At 44.7% G+C, this 15,981-nt stretch overlaps 1 protein-coding gene across 8 annotated transcripts in view; it reads right to left on the bottom strand.

Annotated features, from left to right (window-relative positions):
- The window catches only part of ERC1 (ELKS/RAB6-interacting/CAST family member 1), a 1,341,708-nt gene that overhangs the window by 748,081 nt on the left and 577,646 nt on the right, over positions 1 to 15,981 (bottom strand). For all 8 annotated transcript variants that reach the window (XR_011202236.1, XM_069228108.1, XM_069228104.1 and 5 more), the window contains one exon: positions 13,276 to 13,416. Coding sequence is in view for 7 of the 8 variants with exons in the window: in XM_069228108.1 (XP_069084209.1) it covers positions 13,276 to 13,416 (141 nt within the window). In the remaining variant the exon portion in view is untranslated. The remainder of the gene's footprint in view (positions 1 to 13,275; positions 13,417 to 15,981) is intronic.

Consider the following 15,981-nt stretch of genomic DNA (forward strand, 5'->3'; position numbering starts at 1 on the left):
GACATTTTGTAAAGACTCTTGGTGCTGTTGTTAAACCGAAAGGCAATACTTTGAATTGGTAATGTATTCCTTTGAATACAAACCTTAGGTATTTCCTGTGCGATGGATGTATTGGTATATGGAAATACGCGTCTTTGAGGTCTAAGGTTGTCATGTAGGCGTGTAGTTTGAGCAATGGTAGTACTTCTTGTAGTGTGACCATGTGAAAGTGGTCTGATTTGATGTATGTGTTTACTATCCTGAGGTCTAGGATTGGTCTTAGCGTTTTGTCCTTCTTTGGTATTAAGAAGTACAGTGAATAAACTCCTGTGTTTATTTGTGTGTTTGGTACTAATTCGATTGCATTCTTTTGCAATAGTGCTTGAACTTCTGTCTCCAGGAGCTCGGAATGATGTTGTGATAAATTTTGTGCTCTTGGTGGTATGTTTGGAGGGAATTGTAGAAATTCTATGCAATAACCATGTTGGATAATTGCTAGAACCCAAGTGTCTGTAGTGATTTCCTGCCATGCTTTGTAATAATGACCTATTCTTCCCCCCACTGGTGTTGTGTGGAGGGGATGAGTGACATGTGAGTCACTGCTTAGTTGCAGGGGTTTTGGGGCTTTGAAATTTTCCCCTATTCCTAGGGAATTGCCCTCCTCTGTATTGGCCCCGAAAGCCTCCCCTGTACTGTCCCTGGTAACTGGACGGTGTTGCCTGTGAGGTGCTGGCTTGTGTGGCCTGACCCCGAAACCCCCCTCTAAAGGGTGTCTTGCGGAAGGTGCCGTAGTTTCCTCTGCTCTGCGGGGAGTAGAGTGCGCCCATTGCTTTAGCAGTGTCCGTGTCCTTTTTAAGTTTTTCTATCGCTGTGTCCACTTCTGGACCGAACAGTTCTTTTTCATTGAAAGGCATATTGAGAACTGCCTGCTGTATCTCTGGTTTAAACCCAGACGTTCGTAGCCATGCATGCCTTCTGATGGTCACGGATGTATTAATTGTCTTTGCAGCTGTGTCTGCTGCGTCCATGGAGGAGCGTATCTGGTTGTTTGAAATGTTTTGACCTTCCTCAACCACTTGCTTTGCCCTTTTTTGTAGGTCTTTGGGTAGATGTTCAATGAGGTGTTGCATCTCATCCCAATGGGCTCTGTCATAGCGCGCAAGTAGTGCTTGAGAGTTGGCGATGCGCCACTGGTTTGCAGCCTGTGCTGCGACTCTCTTTCCAGCTGCATCGAACTTGCAGCTTTCTTTATCCGGGGGTGGTGCATCCCCAGATGTGTGGGAGTTGGCCCTTTTCCTAGCTGCTCCTACAACGACGGAATCTGGTGGCAGCTGTGCAGTGATGAAAACAGGGTCTGTAGGGGGCGCCTTATACTTTTTTTCCACTCTTGGTGTGATTGCCCTACTTTTGACCGGCTCCTTAAAAATTTCTTTTGCGTGCCGGAGCATACCAGGGAGCATAGGCAGGCGTTGGTAGGAGCTGTGGGTGGAGGAGAGGGTGTTGAATAAAAAGTCATCCTCAACCTGTTCTGAGTGGAGGCTTACATTGTGAAATTGTGCTGCTCTAGCCACCACTTGAGAATACGCAGTGCTGTCTTCTGGTGGAGATGGCTTTGTAGGGTATGCCTCCGGGCTGTTATCTGACACTGGGGCGTCGTATAAGTCCCATGCGTCCTGATCCTGGTCACCCTGGCTCATGGTGGTGTGAGCTGGGGAATGTGATGGAGTTTGTGCTGGTGAGACGTGAATTACAGGTGGAGGAGTAACCTTTTTCACCACCTTTGTTTGTGGTGTTTGTTCAGTTTGGAACTCCAGTCTTCTCTTTCTTCTAATAGGGGGAAGGGTGCTTATTTTCCCTGTTCCCTCCTGTATGAAGATACGCTTTTGCGTATGGTCTACATCGGTAGATTGCAGCTCTTCCTCGAACCTATGCTTTCGCATTTGGGAGGTTAGTGAATGCTCCTCTGTATAATAGCCTGAAACTGGGTCGGTTGCAGGTTGTTTTGGCGCCGAAACCCTGTCTGCATCTTTTTTCGGCTCCGAGCTGACTTTTCTTTTTTTCGGGGCCGAAACATCTCGGCGTCGATCTTCGTCGGTGCCGCTGTCTCGGCGTCGAGCCGTGTCTACACCGCTATCTCGGTGTCGATGCTTGTCTACAGCACTTTCTCGGTCCCGAGAAGGCTGCGTACCGGTGTCTCGACCGGAGTCGGACTGTCTCGGCACTGTTTGGGCCTTTTTCGGTGCCGACGGTCGGTCACCGAATTTATGGGTCGAGCCATGGCCTGGTGGCAGTGGCATCCCCTGGGCCTTGTCAATCTTCTTATGTGTTGTTTTCGACGTCTTACTCACGGTTTGTGGGTCATCGAATTCCTCGGAGTCCGATTCGTGGATCGAGAAGGTACCTTCCTCTTCTTGTTCCTCGAACTCTCGGTGGGCTGTCGGCGCGGACGCCATTTGAAGTCTTCTGGCTCGACGGTCTCGGAGTGTTTTTCGGGACCGGAACGCACGACAGGCCTCGCAGGTGTCTTCACTGTGCTCAGGTGACAGGCACAGGTTACAGACCAAGTGTTGGTCTGTATAGGGGTACTTGTTGTGGCATTTGGGACAGAAACGGAACGGGGTCCGTTCCATCGGCGTTCTTCAGCACGCGGTCGGGCCGACCAGGCCCCGACGGGGGGATCGTAAAACTACCCCGAAGGGCACCGGAGCTCTTCGATCTTCGATGCGGTGTTGAATCTAACTACGCCGATCCCGAACGCAACAATACCGACGAAAATCTTCCGAATTTAGCTATCTTTCCGTTCCGAAACTCGGAGCGACAGGAACACGTCCGTACCCGATGGCGGAAAAAAAACAATCGAGGATAGAGTCGACGCCCATGCGCAATGGACACAAAAGGAGGAGTCACTCGGTCCCGTGACTCGAAAGACTTCTTCGAAGAAAAACAACTTGTAACACTCCGGCCCAACACCAGATGGCGAGCTATTGCAAAACATGCGTATCTACAGCGACAGATGCCATCGAACACATATTTACTTAAAGAAAGTACTACAACGGCTCCAGGGTTCTGGGGAGGGCGCATGTGACCCTGCAGCACTACATGCCACGCACAGAGTGACATTTTCCATTTGATGTCATGTGTAGCACAGATACACATGCTTTGCATAGACTGAAAAGCAGTCCGCTCCTAAGTAAGTGGTGGCTAGCCTGTAGTAGTTGGAGTAGTTTGAAAAAGTGTTTTAAGCACTGATTGACCAACATTTGCTTGTTGGCGAGATAGCACATCCACACAGTAGTGTTTAGTAAACGTGTGTGGTGTGGACCAAGTGGGTGCTTTGTATATGTCTGCTATTGGTATATTTCCTAAAAATGCCATTGAAGCTCCTTTCTTTCTAGTAGAATGTGCTTTAGGAGTTACTAATAGTTGCCTTTTAGCTTTAGGATAGCAAGTTTGAATACACCTTACTATCCATCTGGCTAATCCCTGTTTTGAAATAGGATTACCCTTATGAGGCCACTGATTTTCTGAAATCTTTTGTTCTGTCTATATAATACATGAGAGCTCTTTTGACATCAAGAGTGTGAAAAGCTCTTTCAACAACTAAATCTGGCTGTGGAAAGAAGACTGGCAATTCCACTGAGTGATTGATGTGAAATGGTGAAACCACTTTGATTAGGAATTTTGGATTGGTCTTAAGTACTATTTTGTGTTTGTGAATTTGGAAGAAAGGTTCTTCTAAAGTGAATGTTTGAATTTCACTAACTCTCCTTAAGGAAGTAATTGCTACTAGTAAAGCAACTTTCCATGTGAGATATTGAAAAGTGCAAGAATGCATGGGTTCAAATGGTGGACCCATAAGTCTTGTAAGCACAATGTTAAGATTCCAAGCAGGAGCTGGCGGAGCTCTAGGGGGAATAACTCTTTTAAGGCCTTTCATAAAAGCCTTTATGACAGGAATTCTAAACAGAGAAGTATGCTGTCTGTTTGGGAGGTAGGCTGATATTGCTGTTAAATTAATTTTAATAGATGAGTAAGCAAGATTTGCTTTTTGTAAGTAAAGCAAATAACAGACAATACCCTGCTTTAAGTGGATCAATGTTTTTTGGGTTGACAGTAATATACAAAACGTTTCCATTTAGCCTGCATAGCATGGTCTAGTTGTAGGTTTATGTGCTTCTTTTAGAATTTCCATACATTCTGAAAGAAGCTGTAGCTGTCCAAACTCTATGACCTCAGGAGCCAAATCGCTAGGTTGAGCATACTGGGATGCCTGATCTGACCTTTATTTTGAGCCAATAGGTCTGGTCTATTTGAGAGATTATGATGTGGTACTACAGGCAGATCCAACAGTGTTGTGTACCAATGTTGACGTGCCCGCGTGGAAGCTATGAGTATCGTAGTGAGGGAGGTGTGACGAATCTTGTTGACCAGAAATAGAATTAGTGGGAGACAGGGAAAAGGGAAAATTCCTGACCAAGTGATTCATAGAGCATTGCCCTTGGATCAAGGGTGTGGGTACCTGGATGCGAAGTTTGGGCATTTTGCGTTTTCGCTTGTTGCGAAGAGGTTTATGTGTGGAGTTCCCCACATGCGAAAGTACTGTTGTGGGTGAATTTCCCATTTGTGTATTTGTTGCTGCGTCTTGCTTAAGAGGTTCGCTAGTTAGTTGTGTATCCCTAGTAGTTGAATGAGATTGTGAATTGCCCATTTCCAAACTGTCTCTGCTAGAAGGGACAATTGAGATGAGTGTGTATCCCCTGTTTTTGCAGATAATACATTGTTGTCATGTTGTCTGACCTTATTACCACTGTTTTGTGTGTGATCTGTGGCTGGAATGCTTTGAGTGCTAAGAATGCTGCTTGCAATTCCAAGTGGTTTATGTGGTAAGTTTGTTGGATTGAGTCCCATTCTCCCTGTATAGTAAGTTTGTTGAGAAGGGCTCCCCAACCTGTCATTGATGCATCAGTGGTGATTATGGTCTGTGGCACAGGGTCCTGAAATGGCCTTTCTTTTGATAAGTTGGTTTGATTCCACCATTGAAGAGTGTTGTAAGTTTGGCAGTCCAGCAACACTAGTTCGTGAAGCTGACCCTGTGCCTGAGACACAGTTGTAGGGGTCTCATGTTTAGATGTGCATTGGGTACTATTGCTATGCACAACGCCATCATTCCCAACAGTTTCATGATAAACCTTACTGTATACGTTTGATTGTATTGTAGCTGAGATATGAGACTGCGGAACGCTTAAATTCTTTGTAGGTTTGGGTAGGCCTATGCGGACTGTTTGTTCAGAATTGCTCCCAGATATGGTTGTATTTGCACTGGTTGCAGATGAGATTTTTGGTAATTGATTGTGAACCCTAGACTGTGTAGGGTATCAATTGTGTATTGTGTGTGCTGTTTACAAGTTTGAATAGTGCTGGCTTTTATGAGCCAGTCGTCCAGATAGGGAAAGACATGTATATGTTGCCTTCTGAGGTATGCTGCAACCACTGCTAGGCATTTGGTGAATACCCTTGGTGCTGTTGTTACCCCAAAGGGTAGCACTTTGAATTGGTAGTGCTGGCCTGCTATCATAAATCTCAAGTATTTGCGATGTGCTGGATGTATGGGAATATGGAATTAAGTATCTTTTAGATCCAATGCTGTCATGTAGCCCTGTTTTTGTAGTAAGGAAATGACATCCCGAAGAGTGACCATGTGGAAATGTTCTGAGAGAATGTACTGATTGAGGGGTCTGAGATCCAGGATTAGTCTGAGCGTACCATCCTTTTTTGGCACAAGGAAGTATAGAGAATATACTCCTGTCCCTTGCTGAGGTATAGGTACTATCTCTATTGCACCTTTGAGTAGAAATGATTGTACTTCTTGTTTTAACAAAATGAGGTGTTCTAGAAAAACCCTGTGCGAGCGAGGAGGAATGTTTGGTGGAGTAGAGATGAGTTCCAGGCAAAAACCATTGTGGATAATTGACAGCATCCATTGATCTGATGTAATGTTGTGCCACTGACGGTAGAAATGTTCCAGTCTTCCTCCCATAGGAGATGCTTACTATGTGGGGATGTTGAGAAAGTCACAGTTTTGATGAGGTGAAGGCACCTCTTGTGGCAGTGGATTCCCCTCTACCTCTAAAGTTGTTTCCTCTGTAGGACCCTCTGGAGTTGTACTCTTGTCCCTGCTTTTGTTGGGACGTAGAGGGCTCCGATGTTGATGGTTTAAAACCACCTCTGAAGTGGGGCCTGCAAGAAGTACCCCAAACAGGTGTTGTATAAAGGGCACCCATGGCCTTAGCTGTGTCCCGAGTCCAGTTTTCATTTCTCTATGGGGGTATCCACCTCTGGTCCAAATAACTGCGGTTTGTTAAAAGGCATATTAAGTACAGTCTGTTGTATCTCAGGTTTGAACCCTGCAGATCACAACCAAGTATACCTTCTGATGATTACACTAGTGTGACTACCCCTACCTGCGGTGTCTGCTGCATCTAGGGTGGATCTAATTTAGTTGTTGGAGATAGCCTGTCCCTCTGCAACTACCTGCTGTGCCCTTTTTTGGTGTTCTGGTGGGAGATATTTTAGGAACTCCTCCATTTCATCCCAATGGGCTCTATCCTATCTGGCTAAAAGAGCCTAGGGGTTGGCAGTTCTTCAGTGATTTGCAGCTTGAGTTGCCACTCTCTTCCCTGCTGCATCAAATTTACGGCTTTCTTTATCAGGAAGGAGCATCCCCGGTGGATTGACTGTTTGCCCTTTTTCTTACTGCACTAACAAAAATAGAATCAGGTGGCAATTGTTGTGTGATGAAGAGTGGATCTGATTGTGAAGCATTGTATGGCTTGTCCACCTTTGGTGTAATTACCCTAGCCTTAACTGGCTTTTTAAAAATGTCATCTGCATGTTTAAGCATGCCTGGGAGCATTGGTAGGCATTGGTACTCTTTGTGTGTAGAGGATACTATGTTAAATAAAAAATCATCCTTATGGGATCTGAGTACAACTGCACATTGTGATATGCAGCTGCACGAGCAATGACTGGATTATAGGCAGTGGTGTCTTCAGGTGGAGATGGTCTAGTTGGGTATACATCAGGATCATTAGATGGAATAGGGTCTGGGTCATACAAATCCCATGGATCTACATTGAAAGGATTTTCACCCAAGTCATCCCCATGTGAAGAAAGGGGATTGCGGGGAAAACTGTGTAGGTGGAGTATCAGGTGGTGGAGAAGAGGGAAGCAAAGGAGAATGTGGTGGTGAAGGCTGATGTACTGTTTTTGATTTCTCCTTGCGTTTGAAAATCTTGGCAGGTGAAGACCCAGCTTCCAAAGTCTCTTGGAAGATAGATTCCTTTTAATTGTAGGAGGAGGAGAAGCAATAATCCTTCCAGTATCCTTATGGATTTGGATTTTGCATTGTTTATCATCCATCACGTCAAGTTTGGGTCTAATGTCTGACGATTCTTCTGCAGTTGGAAGGCCGAATATTTAAATTGGGCCGAGAATGTCGGCTCCGAAACTGATGGAAGCTTTTTCATCTCCGAAAGTTTTGGCTCCGCCTCCACTTTTCGAATCAATCCCGAAACAGGTGTGGAACGCTGTTTGGTCGATGCCGAATGCATTTTGATCTTTTTCTATGCCGAACGTGAGGGGTTTGTCATCGAGATGTATCTTTTAAGTCCGACCACGGCCGGCAAGCAGTGGTGGACCCAAGACCAGGTGTGATTACTTTTTGGGTGGTTTTTGGTGATGGGAAGGGGCTGGTGTACTCACGTACTGCGCCGCTGGAATCATTTGGTTGTCCCCATCGGAGTCACAGTCTGAATCAGAATCTGCGCTGGAAACCACAGTCTGCGCTTGTTCCTCGCAGAAAATGTCAGGCGTTTGTTCGGTCGACTTGGATGCTATCTCTAACTGACGCGCTCTTCGATCCTGCAGAGCTTTCTTGGAGCAGAAGGATTGACACACCTCAGAGGTTTCCTCCTTGTGATCGGGAGAGAGGCAGAGGTTGCACACCAAGTGTAGGTCGGTGTGGGGTAACTTAGTGTAACACTGAGGGCAAAAGCGAAACGGAGTCCGATCCATCAGCCTGTGTCGAAGTAGACCCGAGAAGGGCACGGATGACCAAAACGGCGTTTAATCGATCCGGACGATACAATCGGATCGAGTAGAGTCAGAAAAACGCGATCGGAAAAACAATATTGACGCTTAGAGAAAAGATAGAGAACTTCAGATAGTACCGAACTGAGATCTACTGGAGCGAGAGGGAACACATCCAACCCCGCTGCCAGAAAAAAAACAATCTAACAAAGGACTCGATACCCATGCACACTATCACTGAGGAGTCGTCACTTGATCTTCTTTGAAGCAAGACAACTTGTAACACTCCAAGCCCAACACTAGATATATATATATATATATATATAAAAAAAAAAATATATATATATATATATATATAAACAAAGAGTTACCTTTCTACCAAATCTGGCGTAATTCAGTCCAGCTGTTTGGGCTATAGACGTGTTCAAAATCCCAATGGGAATTTACATGGAAAATGCACTGTTCCACCCCCATCCCCCTTTTCCTCGGCCCTCGCTTGAATGTTCACCCCAAAACATTCCATGTACAACAAGACCCTACAGGACACTTTTTTGGAAAATTTCATGAAGATTCATCAACCAGTGCCTAAGATATAGCCAATTCAAACAACAATTTTCCTATGGAAACTAGGTCCTAACTTTAACTACCTCCTACTGGTGACCCCCCAGTAGGAGATATAGATATATATCAATATATATCAATCAGAATAAAATGTACCCGAAAGTAAGTAACGTGCTTCTGATGGACACTTCTACAAGCAGATTTTTCATCTCTTGAAGCAGTACCAAAACAGTACTTCCATGGTGGTGGGTCTGAGCTGATAGTCAAACTTGGAAGTCTTGCAAAACAGATCTGGTAAAAAGGTCACCCTTTTGGACTTCCTAACGTACAAAAAAAAAAAAAGGCTATGGATAGAATGCTTTCATTTATCTCAGCCACTGGCAATTACTTGGGCCACGTTCCAGTCCATCGTTATTTTGCACAATATGCCACCTCTGTTTGGACCAGCGATATGCAAATCCTTGTGGACTTCAGTCCAGGAAATAATGCTGATCATCAATCTGGTACTCGCTTGTTTCTCAGTGTAAAAATTGGAGGGCTCCTCAAGGATTCAGGCTGTGCAGTCTCTATTCCTTCGTGGGATAAGGTGAGAAAAATGTCAGCAGTGATGCATGGACGCCCACTCTACTTGTTTGCGTAGCACATTGCAGTCTATTTTTCATCAAGATGTGCATCAATTGACTGTGGATAGAAGCCAGGAACGCCTCAAGGAACAGGCAGCTCATGTGTAGCTCAAGGCAAGGTGATGTGCAAATTCTGCAATGAAAGGGACCACAAGTCTTCTATGCATCAAGATGACCTTCCCAATCGAGAAAGAAGGCATCAGTAACCACTGTGGCCACTGCCAACACAGGGCAGATGGGCTTCCCATGCATGAGGGGGTCCAACACTAGCCACCAAAGCAGATCCCAAGACACTACTGGGGGAAACAGATGCTGTCTGTCTGGACGCCTCAGTGCTGGTAATACTGAAAACTGAGGCACTACTAGAGTGCATACATGTGCCACTTAGTGAGAGGCATTAGCAGAATGCAGTAGGCCAGCAGGCCCAAAAGGTGAAGGACTATGAGGGCCAGAAGCATAGCTCTGTCATGAAACACAGGAATAACAGCCCAAATGTCCCAAACTCGATAGGGAGGCCTAGAGAGTAGGGGAACTTTACATGTGCCACAGGGCAAATACGGGATACTGAGCCACCACTGTGGGGGTTGAGGCCTTTTGCCTCGGATATGCCTTAGCTTGCCCTACTATGGCTCTGCAAACTAGGTGAAGTACAACCCCCTTCAGCACATAATTCTCAGAAGCAAGGATGTGCAGTCACAGGTTTGTCAAGAAGGTAGTGAGTGGGGGCTTGAGCACAGCACTCAATTAACTGAGAGAAAATACTTTCAATGTCAAGCCCCGTATCTGTCTTCTCAAGAAACAAAGTTTAATCAAAATGTTCTAATAAATACTACACATAATCATCCATCAGTGTCCTTGAGTGTGATTCTTCTTCAAAAACCTACAAACTTCCTGCTTCCAGTACTACTCCTTTCCACAGGTGTTGTGATTAGGGCCCATAGCTCAACTAAAACCTCTTGAACTGCCACCACCCCAGGAATTCAAGAGATGGCATGAATCAAGCAAAGGTGCAGCTTCAGGCCCATCTCAGTCTTGCCTACACAGTCTTTTTAGTCTTAGCCCCTCTTGCTAGAGGTGGCTCCTGTTCAGGGGAAGCCCTCCAGCATGTCTTCTTTGGGGTCCCAGTGAACAAACCCTTCCACCCAACAGTCATGCAGTTGCAACCCCCTCTGGGCTAACAGCAATCATGTAGTTGCAACATCATCCAGGTCTAAGGCAGTACCACAGCTGTAGCCACAGCTCAGCCAAAGATGATCATGCAGTAGGGATTCTGCAGGAAGTGGGATGAGGGAGCCTAAAGGAAACATGGCTCCTACCTAGGTCACTCTTGTGCCGTCAGTTATCTCTGGATTCCCCACAGTCATTGAGGATGTGCTGGGTTGCTTTTCTACAGGGCAGGCAGACTACATCCCTCTTTCAGTAGACAGGCAAGCTTCTAGGTACTCCAGGCAGACCTTCAGGGGGGTGTTTTTTGTCCAACATTTATACACAACTTCTAGATAGGGGATGTGGATTCACTGACGCAAACTGTAGAACCTGTTTGCCGAATGGGGTTGATCTAATTTCAAATGTTCTCCTCAGGCTTCTTTCCAGATAGAGCTTATGAGCTTATGTGTATAGTGATGCTTCTCATGGCAGGCAGTACTGGGACTCTCTGTCACCTGAAACACTTAGAAACATAGATGCAAAGATGAGGGAGGTTTCTGCATCTGGTAGTCATCAGCCCCACTGAAATAATCACAAAAGGCAAAAAAGGCTAGCATTACCTAGAAACTTCCTCACCTTTCACAACAGTCTGAAGTCCCACCCCTGTCCTGTAACTTCAACCAAATGGCAGTGCCCATGAGGACTAATCAACAGTGTAAGGAAAGCCTCCTTGGCATGGCTACCACCTGACTTTTTGCCTTTTGTTGATGCCAGTTATGATTGAAAGTGTACTGGGACCCTGCTAACCAGGCCCCAGCACAGGTGTTCTTTTCCTAAACTGTACCTTTGTTCCCACAATTGGCACAGCCCTGGCATCCAGATACGTCCCTTGTAAATGGTACCCCTGATACCAAGGGCCCTGATGCCAGGGAAGGTCTCTAAGGGCTGCAGCATGTCTTATGCCACCCTGGGGACCCCTCACTCAGCACATGCACACTGCCTCACAGCTTGTGGGTGCTGGTGAGGAGAAAATGACTAAGTCGGCATGGCACTCCCCTCAGAGTGCCATGCCCACCTCACACTGCCTGTGGCATAGGTAGGTCACCCCTCTAGCAGGCCTTACAGCCCTAAGGCAGGGTGCACTATACCACAGGTGAGGGCATATGTGCATGAGCACTATGCCCCTACAATTTCTAAGCAAAACCTTAGACATTGTAAGTGCAGGGTAGCCATAAAGAGTATATAGTCTGGGAGTTTGTCAAATATGAACTCCACAGTTCCATAATGGCTACACTGAACTCTGGGAAGTTTGGTATCAAACGTCTCAGCACAATAAATGCACACTGATGCCAGTGTGGAATTTATTGTAAAATGCACCCAGAGGGCATCTTAGAGATGCCCTCTGAAAACCAGTCCAACTCCTAGTGCTAGGCTGACCGCTTTCTGCCAGCCTGCCACAACCAGACGAGTGTCTTGCCACATGGGGAGAGTGCCTTTGTCACTCTGTGGCCAGGAACAAAGCCTGTACTGGGTGGAGGTGCTTCTCACCTCCCCCTTCAGGAACTATCACCTGGCGGTGAACCTCAAAGGCTCATGCCTTTTGTTACAGCACCCCAAGGCATCCCAGCAAAATCAGAGTCCAGCACACATCAACAACCTGGGGAACAAAGGAAAAAAGTTAAGGGAGACCACGCCAAGGATGAAAAGTCTAACACCCATCCTGCAATTATACAAGTGGATCTTGCATTCTTCTCTGTAGGCAGTTTTATGATTCACTCATAAAACTGAACGATTCATCATATGCAACTCTGATATGCTATTCCTGCAAGTAGTTAGCCTAACAAATACCCATATTTGCTAATATATTTAACACCCAGACCTGATGTGTTGTACTAATATGACTCTCATTCTGTTGGTAACATTTTCAAATAAACGTTCTCTGCACAATTATCAGGAATTTACCCCTACCCAATTTTGCTGGAATAACAAAAACTAGTTGCAGTAGGTTTAGGCAACCAATTGTGTATTCCCACATGTCTGCATTACTCTATTTGTCATGGAGCCGGAGGCGGTGTGTCAGGAGGCACTGGTCTCTTGACGAGTGTTTGACTACAGGGTGGTGCTCCCACTCGGCTCCGGGTTTAAAGATGACTTAATGAAAACCCAATACCCACAGTGTGTATACGAACGGGGGTCAAATGCACCACGATACACAGAGTGATAGAAGCCCTGACTTATGACAGGTAGGGGATATAAACAAGGGGGATCCAAGAGGTCCTAATGAAGGCCGAGTGACCCTGAGGGGCAGTAAAAGCGGTCGAAACATGTTGACTGTTGAACAGGTAATGGTGTCCTGTATGTCACCACCAGGAATCTATTTTTAATCCTGTCCAGGGGGGTCCCTTAATAAAACTGAGGAGTGGACACCCATGAGATAGTTTTATGTAGTGTTGTATGTTCAGATCCCTGTTTTGTTTTGTTGCGTAGTGTTGTATGTTCCCCACCACTACCGCTCCATTCCTAACATGGGTTTACGTAGGAATCTATTAGCAGAAGCCCAATGATGAAGCATGCCACGATTAGTGGATGAGAGCAGCTTTTCTAACAGGCAGTCGCCCGCCCATGGGGGCGGGGAGAATGACTGGTTTTCTTGTCCCTTTTGTGATAAGCGTTACTTTATATATGTTCAATATGGGATGATGTACCTCAAACTCTTTAAATGAATCATCTCAGCCCCGTCTCTCAGTTAGCAAATACTATGCTTTACCTTTATGAGACATATTTGTAATAAAGAAATTGATCAGGAATACAGACTAATCAGCTAGTGGAAAGATTAAGAGGGCACAGCATGCGAAAGGAAGTAATATAACTAATTTACCTTCTTTAGCTGCGATTCCAGTTTTTGGCACTCCTCCTTCCTCTGTTCCAGAGCAATTTCTAATGTCTTCAATCTGGAATCTTTCTTTAGGCCAGTAGAGGCTAAGGATGAAGCATGTTCCTTTAGATCTAACAATGATGCCTACAGCAGAAACAAAGAGAGAGAAAGAGTCAAATGTCCAGGTGTTCAGGCTGAGTCCTTTTGAATTTTCTCATCTCCGTTAAGTAAAGGCAGTTTTTACTTAACAGAGCTGAGAAAATAAACAGGAGTCAACACAATAGATACATTGTGCGTTGATTCCTCTATTTTCTCAGCCCTGCTAAATAAAAACCGATATATATATATATATATAAGCACACACACATAATGACCACTGGAATTTGTGGCAGGGAGGACCAAATTATGGTCCAGGGCTGGTTAAATTATGTTACAAGAAAAGGCATATTATGTGCCATAATGCAGCACACTTGGTGATAGTATTACTTTATCGTTTTTACTCATGGTAACAAGGTCTGGGAAATAGTTCACCTCGTTAGTACCTGTTTAACAGCCAAATTCAGCAACAAGCAACTGAAAGATGACAAGTCAACGTCTGCGGAGCCCCTCCCACTGAGTGGTAACATATGACTACAAGTTTTTTTGCACCTTTTGTTCTATTTGTGCTAGAAACATTTTTTGTAATTAAACTAGCTAGACTAGAAAGCAGATGATCGATCATGTGGAAAATTGAGCAAATTCATAATTCTACAACAACAACAAAACAAAAAACAACACTGGGCCACAGAGTTGCATAATTCCAGTGGCCTGGAGGTAGACAGATATTATATAGATCGATTGAGAGAAAACAAATTATAGCAAAGCAACATTGACATAAAAGGCATCATGGCAATGGAGGACTATGGCTATGCTGTGGAAGCATACCAAAAGCTTCTAGCCTACTTGGCAGCACAGCGTACTCAGCCTGACGTGTGGGAGATAAAGGACTTGCATAAACTGAATGATCCATTTGAACCTTATTAGCCTGTTAAAGATACGCAGGGCAGTTCAGCAGGCCATATGAGGCACCAGTTGCACAGTGAGCCCTGGGTCAGAGTGACAGGAGTGCCACAGCATTGAAATAGCAACAATAAACCAAAAGCTTAACTTTTGAGGCTAAGTACCTTAGTCATCATGGAAATCCCTTAGCTGGTCCCTTATACCATGACATTGGGAGAAAGAAGACAGCTACAATGATCATGAAAGTGGTACCCTGGCAGAAATACCCACACTTGCAGTACATAGAACAAAGTCAGTGACCTAGAGATGGTAGCGTATGTAAGGGGCACTCAATACATCCTTGGTTAAGTGGGCTGTATCCCTTTAGACCTGTTAAAGCTTCAAAACTTTCCTTTTTCTTAACTTTGTATTTGAATGTTCTGGTTAACACTTTAATCTGTGATCTTAGGCACACTTCCAATTAGTCTCTACCTAAAAACACATACAAAGGGACACTTTTCAGAAGCTCAGTGCTGCCCTTGTTGGAGCCTTTTTAACTCAATATTCTGTGCTCTGAACGAAATGTTTTCTAACCATAGGTAACAATACAATATATGATGGATTAGGACACAGAAAAGACCAGATTTGTGCTGAATTGAATAGTGAACGTTTCTGGCTTACAACAAGCCCAAAACGTAGCAGGGTGCCAGCCAGGGAATTTTAAGAAAAATACAGATTTTAGGCCTGACAGCAAAGCATATGCTTTAGGAAGGAAAATAAAACTAAGATTCTCACAGGTGACTATATGATCCAGAATGCCACTTTTGAGAGAACATTTATTTAAGGGATTATTTCCCAGATTCATCAGTTTAAACCATGTGTGAAAACTATAGATATACCTTCAGCAGAAAGATCTCACTGAATGGGCTAGGAGTACAGACTGGCTGCTAATCAAGAATCTTTGTAAAGTGGGAAAAGGGTAAATCGGCCAAGAGGTTGCAAAATGTACTTTATGAAAGGACAGTGGGTCATTTCAAATCCAGGAGATTCTTTGTATTAGAGCCATCTTTTCCTCCACCTGAGACTTTTTCTCCAAGTTACTTCTATTGTAATAAATGACATTAAGACATAAAAGAGGGCAACGTTAGTTTGGATTTAGAATAAAATAATTATCAAGACAAAAAATAGCAAACAGTGGGAAACCTAGAAGATAATGATAGAAGAGCAATTTAAAAAAACAAAAAAACACAAAGAGTGGCCTCTCCTGCAAGGCTTGGTGTGTACTCTCACTGACACTAACACCATGGAGAAGTTGCATCCAGCATCACAACTGGTTGGCCTCACAGCCTGTCCAGTCTAGAGTTGCCCTGGTTTCTGGTGTGGCACTATCCACCAAAAGTGGTTTGTTTCTTGGTCACGTAAGTCAAAGTAAGATTTCTGATGGTCTTGCAGGTGGTGGAGCTGGATTCGAAGGTTAAACAGACCCGGAGGGGGAGCCATCAGTTCAGGAGGGAAGGTAGCCTTCAATTATGTTTAGGAAACCTTTTAAGGTTGCCATGATGGTGTCTGAGAGGTAGTTAAGAACAGTGTTACCTTTGGAACAGAAAGCCTTTAGGTAACAGAGGTTCATTCTTTCCCCTGATATGCTTCACCTATTTGCCTCTCTCTCCTTCTCTCTCTTATATATATATATATATATATATATATATATATATATATATAAATACATAC

Source organism: Pleurodeles waltl, chromosome 4_1 (genome assembly GCF_031143425.1).
Source record: "Pleurodeles waltl isolate 20211129_DDA chromosome 4_1, aPleWal1.hap1.20221129, whole genome shotgun sequence".
In the NCBI taxonomy this organism is placed as follows: Eukaryota; Metazoa; Chordata; class Amphibia; order Caudata; family Salamandridae; genus Pleurodeles; species Pleurodeles waltl.